Source organism: Wolffia australiana, chromosome 17, assembly GCF_029677425.1.
Source record: "Wolffia australiana isolate 7733 chromosome 17, ASM2967742v1".
In the NCBI taxonomy this organism is placed as follows: Eukaryota; Viridiplantae; Streptophyta; class Magnoliopsida; order Alismatales; family Araceae; genus Wolffia; species Wolffia australiana.
Genome location: NC_135851.1, coordinates 1,858,676 through 1,866,488, shown reverse-complemented (window position 1 = coordinate 1,866,488; position 7,813 = coordinate 1,858,676). Strand labels below are relative to the sequence as shown.

General features: G+C 37.4%; 1 protein-coding gene across 1 annotated transcript; it reads left to right on the top strand.

Annotated features, from left to right (window-relative positions):
- The first annotated feature begins 681 nt into the window (after positions 1–681).
- On the top strand, positions 682–5,267 carry LOC144714258 (pyruvate dehydrogenase E1 component subunit alpha-1, mitochondrial-like). The gene is made up of 8 exons (XM_078588972.1): positions 682–1,513; positions 1,586–1,665; positions 1,763–1,840; positions 3,151–3,246; positions 3,335–3,406; positions 3,495–3,548; positions 3,644–3,709; positions 5,039–5,267. Exons 1-8 carry the CDS (start codon positions 847–849, stop codon positions 5,078–5,080), a joined length of 1,155 nt encoding a protein of 384 aa, XP_078445098.1. The 5' UTR covers positions 682–846; the 3' UTR covers positions 5,081–5,267.
- The last annotated feature ends 2,546 nt before the right edge of the window (positions 5,268–7,813 follow it).

The following is a 7,813-nucleotide window of genomic DNA, read 5'->3' as shown; positions in this document are numbered from 1 at the left end:
GAATTAGATATAGAGTACAGATAGAGATAGAGATAGAGATAGAGATAGAGATATAGATAGAGATAGAGATAGAGATAGAGACAGAACTAGAATTAGAGATAAAGATAGAGATAGAGACAGAGACAGATCTAGAATTAGAGATAAAGATAGAGATAGAGATAGAGATTGAGATAGAGATAGAGACAGATCTAGAATTAGAGATAAAGATAGAGATAGTGATAGAGATAGACGTAGAGGTAGAGATAGAGATATAGATAAAGATAGAGATAGAGGTAGAGATAGAGATAAAGGTAGAGATAGAGATAGAGATAGAGACAGATCTAGAAGTAGAGATAGAGATAGATCTAAAATTAGAGATAGAGACAGAAATAGATGTTGAGATAGAGATGGTAAGGATTTGGGGATATTTATGGAAGTTGAGATTCTTGATCAAGGGGAGAGAAGAGAACCCATCAAAACACCATCTCTTCCCCCAATTCCCCCCCATCTCTTCCCACAATAGAGATAGAGATAGAGATAGATCTAGAATTAGAGATAGAGATAGAGATAGAGATAGATCTAGAATTAGAGATAGAGATAGAGATAGAAATAGGTGTAGAGATAGAGATAGAAATAGATGTAGAGATAGAGATAGAGATGGTTAGGATTTGGGGATATTTATGGTAGTTGAGATTCTTGATCAAGGGGAGAGAAGAGAACCCATCAAAATACCATCTCTTCCCCCAATTCCCTCCCATCTCTTCCCACAAATCCTCCCTCCGCCGTCTGGTCAACTACCCATTTCAATCCCCCATCTTCTCCCCACCCATCTCCCTCTGATCCCCAAAGATCAAACCCACCAAAGCCATGGGTTTTCTCTCTCGCGCAGCGTCTTGCTCTTCCCTTCTGCGCACGACCCTTCCTTCAATCCACCGCTCTCTCTCGACCCTCACAATCGAGACGAGCGTCCCCTTCGTGGGTCACCGATGCGACCCACCTTCGAGAGAAGTGGAAACCAGCGATCAAGAACTCATGGGTTTCTTCAAAGACATGGCTCTGATGCGTAGAATGGAGATTGCAGCCGATGCCCTCTACAAAGCCAAGCTAATCCGTGGATTCTGCCATCTCTACGACGGGCAAGAGGCTGTGTCGGTGGGCATGGAGGCCGCTATAACTCGCAAGGATGCGATTATCACTGCTTACAGAGATCACTGCATTTTCATTAGTCGTGGGGGAAATCTTGTTGAAACTTTTGCCGAGTTGATGGGCCGCCGAGGAGGTTGTTCTAATGGGAAGGGAGGATCGATGCATTTTTACAAAAAGGAAGGTGGGTTCTTTGGTGGGCATGGAATTGTTGGAGCGCAGGTGCCTTTGGGATGTGGAATTGCCTTTGGCCAGAAGTATTTAAGGGAGGAAACTGTGACTTTTGCGATGTATGGAGATGGCGCTGCCAACCAGGGGCAGCTCTTTGAAGCTCTTAACATCTCTGCCTTGTGGGATTTGCCTGCAATTCTTGTCTGCGAGAATAATCACTGTGGGTTGAGGTTTTTTTGGTTGAATTTTTTGTTTTTTTTGGTGGGTTTTGAGTGGTTTGATGGGATTGTAGATGGAATGGGGACGGCGGAGTGGAGGGCTGCGAAGAGCCCTTCTTATTACAAGCGGGGAGATTACGTTCCGGGTCTTAAGGTTGAGAATTTATTAGTTAAAACTTGTTTATAGGCAGAATTTTATGGATTGTTGTTCAGGAAAATTGTATTTAGTGATGTTTCTTTCTTTCTAACAGGTTGACGGCATGGATGCGCTTGCGGTGAAACAGGCCTGTAAATTTGCCAAAGAATATGCTCTGAAGAATGGTCCTATTGTGAGTCCGAACTGTCTAATCTTTACTTTATAAAAAAAATATTCCTTTCTTTATTTATGGTGGTTCAGAAAGTTTATTTGTCGTGGTTCTTATTTCTAATAGCTTTTTGAACTGCCTCATCTTTTCTTGGATAATGACTTGTATTTTTCAACCGGAAAATGTCACTTTTTAATGTTAAAATTGAATTCAACATGTAGTTTAATAAGCTTCAAGCAGTATAAACCGTGTAAAGTAAAATTTGAAAATTCGTACTTTGTGCTTCAGCTCAATGATTTCTTTACATGGTTTGTAATGTATGAAGCTTGTTAAACTATGAGTTGAATTCAATTTTAACCCAAAAATTGACAGTGATGACTGTTATTGCGAAGTCTTAGAATTTGTTTCATTTATTTGTTCCATTAATTACTTTTTTTTTTAAGAAAGTTCCATTAATTACTTTTTTTTTTGAAGAAAGTTCCATTAATTACTTTTTTTTTTAAGAAAGTTCCATTAATTACTAATTGACAATTAATTAATGGAGAAGAGACATGGTTTTCGCATTAATCTATTTTCATCTAATAACATTACAGTTCGAGACCAATTAAAACAGTGAAAGGCATTATTTATAGGAGTTAGTTTATCCATAGATCTGATCGTATTCAGGATACTATGAAAAGCAAAATGAGTTTATTTTTTCCAAACGCTTTTGTCACGTGTTGTATGTAATGGTTCCTTTTAACTGGCGTCTAAGTTGCGACAAATTCCTCAAGAAGGCATTGATTTCAACTAGGGCATTTTAATTTCCTCTAATGATCCGTACCAATTTGAATTTTGTAAACATGAATTTTAGGTTTCTGTTCTGAGTTTGATGCATGATGTATGTCGCGTTAATAAGATGTGTGTTTCAAAATTTGTTAGTCTGTGTGTGTGATGCATGATGTATTTCACTTTAATATGAAGTACGCTTTACACTTCTGTTTACATGATGTTTTACGATTCTGCCCCGCTTTTGATGTATATTTTTGTCACGTGAATATGATGTTTGTTTTACGATTTTGTTAATACGATGTTTTAGGATTCTGTAGTGACTTTGATGTATGATGTATGGCAGGTTAATATGATGTACGTTTTAAGATTTTGTTGGCATGATTTTTTAATATTCTGCTTTGACTTTAATCTATGTTTTATGCTACATTAGTATGATGTTTTAGGATTCTGCACTTACTTTCATGTATGATGTATGCCATATGGTTTATGTTACGTTTTTACTATATATTTTTTAAGATTTTATTTATTGTTCCTCTGTTGGTATGATGTATGTCATGTTCCAGATTCTTGAAATGGACACATATAGATACCATGGGCACTCCATGTCAGACCCTGGGAGTACGTATCGCACACGTGATGAGATTTCCAACGTCAGACAGGTGAGAACATTTCTTTCCCAGCTTCTCGGTTTTTATTTTTCTCCATCTAGCAGAAGTTTTAACAAATTTCTCTTTCTAAACACGGCAGGAGCGTGACCCGATTGAAAGGGTCAGAAAATTGATTCTATCTCATGACATAGCTTCTACTGCGGAGCTCAAGGTGATCGATGGGTTGCCTGATTTATCAACTAGTAATCGGAATTCTAAATATTTATGGAATTATTTACTTTTTTGTGGGTCTTTCACAGGAAATTGAGAAGGAAATTAGAAAAGAAGTAGATAATGCTATTGCTGAAGCAAAGGTAGTAATTTGTTGTTTTAAAAACGGCATCTATTATTTGAAGCGAATTCATGTAATCCGCCGATTTCCAACGCTAACTTTTGGGATGCTTTCCAGGAGAGCCCATTACCTGACCCCTCGGAACTCTTTACCGATATTTTTGTGAAAGGCTGTGGAGCGGAGGTGGATCTCTCTCTCTCTCTCTCACTCCCCTCATTCTCTCTCTCTCTCACTCACTCCCTCATTCTCTCTCTCTCTCCTTCTCACTCACTCCCCTCATTTTCTCTCTCTCTCTCTCCTTCTCACTCACTCCTCTGATTCTCTCTCTCTCAATCACTTCCCTCATTCTCTCTCTCTCTCTCTCTCACTCCCCTCATTCTCTCTCTCTTTCTCTCCCCTCGTTCTCTCTCTCTCACTCACTCACTTCCCTCATTCTCTCTCTTCGTTGGCCCCACTCTCACTGTCCCTCTCTCTCTCCATCGCCCCCACTCCCCCTCTCTTTCTCTCTATCTCTCTCTTTCTTCCTCACTCTACCTCCCTCCCTTGCTCTATCTCGCTCACTCTTTCTCCCCTCAATCTGTCTCTCTTTTTCTCTGTTCTTCTCCCTCCCTCACTCTACTTTCTCTCCCTCTCCTCCTCTCACTGCCTCTCTCTCTCTCTGTGTCCCTCTTCATCTCCCTCCCTCACTCTACTTTCTCTCCCTCTCCTCTCACTGCCTCTCTCTCTCTCTGTGTCCTTCTTCCTCTTCCTCCCTCACCCTTCGTCACTCTCCTCTGTCTTTCTCTTTGTCTCTCTCCTTTCTCTCTCTCTCCCCTCCTCACACCCTCCCTCTCTCTCTCTCTCCTCCTCACACCTTCCCCCTCTTTCTCTCCCCCTCACACCCCCCTATCTCTTTCTCCCCCTCACTCACTCTCTCTCCCTCTCTCTCCCTCTTTCTCTCTCTCTCTCTCTCCCACATATGCACACACTCTCTCTCTATCTCTCTTCCTCACAGTCTCTGTCTCTCCTCTCTCTCCCCCTTCACTCACTCCCTCTTTCTGTCTCTGTCCCCCTCACTCCCTCTCTCATCCTCTTTCTTTCTTTCTCTCTCTCTCTCTCCCACATATGCACACACTCTATCTTTCTTTCTTTCTCTCTCTCCCACTCACTCACTCACTCACTCCCTCTTTCTTTCTTTCTCTCTCTCACACATATGCACACACACTATCTCTCTTCCTCACACTCTCTCTAGTTCTCTCTCTCTCACCCACTCACTCTCTTTCTGTCTCTCTCCCTCTTTCTTTCTTTCCCTCTCTCACACATACACACACACACACTCTCTCTCTCTATCTCTCTTCCTCACACACTCTCTCTCTTTCCTCTCTCTCTCTTTCTCTCACACACACTCTATCCCTCTTCCTCACGCTCTCTCTATGTCTCCTCTCTCTCTCTCTCCCCATTCTTGGCATATTTTTTCCTTATTTTCTCAAATTTTGGCTGTTGGTCTGATGGGTAGTCATTGGTGAATTTCAGGTGTATGGTGTGGATAGGAAAGAGAGCAAAGTTCTCATCTGATGACCGGATTCGGCTGCTTTTTTTTTTTGTTTTTTTCCCCTCCCATTTTCGCCAAAATTTGGGCTAATAATTTGGTCTCTGTTTTCTCATCACCCTGCACAGGCCAATTCTCTTGACATTCATCTCTCTCCTACGCTTCAGCTTTTCATCATCATCTGATAAGCGAAATGGGTTGGGCTCCATCCAAGTCTGAATTGTCTCTTCCCTGTTCATCCAGTTTAATCATTGTTTTGGGTACCTGCTTTACCTTTTAGGTCCAAATTTAGATAACAACACAAATAATAACCTTTCCTTTCGTATAATTTATGGTTTTCAAGTGCAAAGATAAGTATTTCTACTTAACATAAATGTTTTTTATTATTATTCTTCATTTTCATAATCTCATCAGCTGAATGCACTATGGTAGGCCACAATGCTTTTTCTTAGGTAAACAATATAGTGAGCAACATCAATATGTAAATATTCGTATTCAATGTTACTTAGGAAAATACAAGAACAAGAAGTAAGGTATTGGTTTTGATATATTTAACTCTTCTGAGAGTGAGGAATATGTTGTATGAGGACCATTGTTTTTTTATTATCGCCCCACTGCTAGGTACAAATAAAATAATGAAAATTCATAAACAAAACGCGAAAGGTAGAAGAATAGGGCAAAAGAAGGATGTTTTCCTACAGTAATTGTGGAAAATCTGGAAAGCCAAGGATGAATTTTCGTAGAATATTTTTATTCATTTCTCTGTTAAAACGCTTGTAAAAAGCCATAACTGAATTAAAAATTCAAGCATAAAAGTTAAAAAATTTACTGATTCAAATAAACTAAGAGTATTTTGCTTTCCAAAAGGTTTGCACTTCTAATCCGCACCCCCATAATATTGCAAATAAACAATATTCAAACAAATATTTATCATCCTCTTATGCCAAAACCGTACCATGATCTGGCAGCCCCTCAAAACCCTTGTTTCAAACGCTCATTCTCTCAGGACCTTGTACAATGATATGATATAATTGAATTCAAAATATTGATTTATGTTTATTTCTTTTTAAACATGAAAGGTGATAACTCTATGTTCAAATTTCCACATTGGTTTCTAAGTTTTCTATTCTACATTCTCAACATAAAATACATTCAATTACACAATTCAATAAATACCTAGTTTCCTGTTTTTTATCAATATATGATTAACATTCCAAGTTCTAATTATTTTCTTATTTTTATATTGATATTGCTTAGAAGTGAATCTGATCCCTGCAACAACTAGATGATGTTCAGATGTATTCCGGATAATTTTGAGCATTGACCATAAATTTACCTAGGTATTAATATATTGACCAAGTTTTAATCAATCTGATGTAATTTAAAGCCATCAGGATCAGCATTCTGAGCATTTTAAGTCAATGTTCATGGCATTCTCACTTTAGGTAGATTTGTGAGGGTAGCAGGAAGTGACCTCTAATTCATTGGAATCTTCTAGTGAATCTTTGAGTTGTTTGACTTCATTAAGTTCCTTTTTGAGGGGCATTTGGCAAACTTTGCTTTGTTCTTGAGCTGCATGACATTTGTCAACTTATTTTTAGACTGAATAAAAATAGCTTTTTGTTCAGGTGTTTGCATTCTTTCTAGCCATGATCAGGCTACTACTGTTTATCTCGATTATTTCATAACACTCTAAGAGATCAGTTTCTCTGATGATCCACATTGGTGTTAGTCATCTACCTTAAATATCCTTGTAAAGAGAATAAGTGCTCATGAAATTGAAGTACCTAGTTGGTTCAATAATTTATTGGGCAAAAACTCGCAGAAACCCTGATGTTTAGTTTTCATCTAATTTTATGCATTCAAGTTGTATGATAAGTTAAAAACGATTGGTTATTAATTTTAATTTACTATTTTTAATCATCTTAATAAATTTTGGGTGACCTTGTGAAGAGATAAGGTGATGCAAAAATCTGTGTCAAGGATATTATTTACTATTTTAATTTTGAAAAATAAGAATATTTATAAGGTTATGCGTAAAGAGTCTGAAATTAAAATTTTATTAAAAAATTACATAGATTAACTTATTTTAATATCAAATTAATATATTTTTAACTTATATAAAACACCAATACTTTATGGACAATTCATTGAGAAAAATAAAAATTATCACCCATTGAACTGGTATTTGTAATCATGATATCATATTATCACTGAGTTTATCTAGTAAAACAACAGAGCCTTATGTATTAACTTGAGATGTGTCTTACTTCTTGAGGGGTAGATACAACAAAAAATATTTGTTCAAGGTAAATGGTTAACAAAGGCTTCTCCATAAACACTTGTAAATGAATGTGTTCCATGACAATTTATGCAGAAGAAAATTTGTGGGGGAATATGCAGAAAAATCTGAAAATAGTGCAGGCCAACATGTACTAAATATATCAGAGAGAATAATACAATCAAAAGAACATAAATTTTACTTTGATATCTGTGCCAAAAACCTAGACCAAGATTGATATTCCTTATTTTTTATTCCAGTAGGTTCAGATATATGAGAATTCAGTCTCAATATATAATTTGGTCTTTAGTAGTGTGAGAATTCATTGATTATTGACTTTGATTATGAAGATGACCTTTTACTTTAACTTTGACAAATAGACATGAATAACATTAAAGGTTAAGCTAAACTGCTATATTACTGAACGAAGACCCAAACTTTAAATATATATTTGTGTTATAAACTGAGACTAAAATCA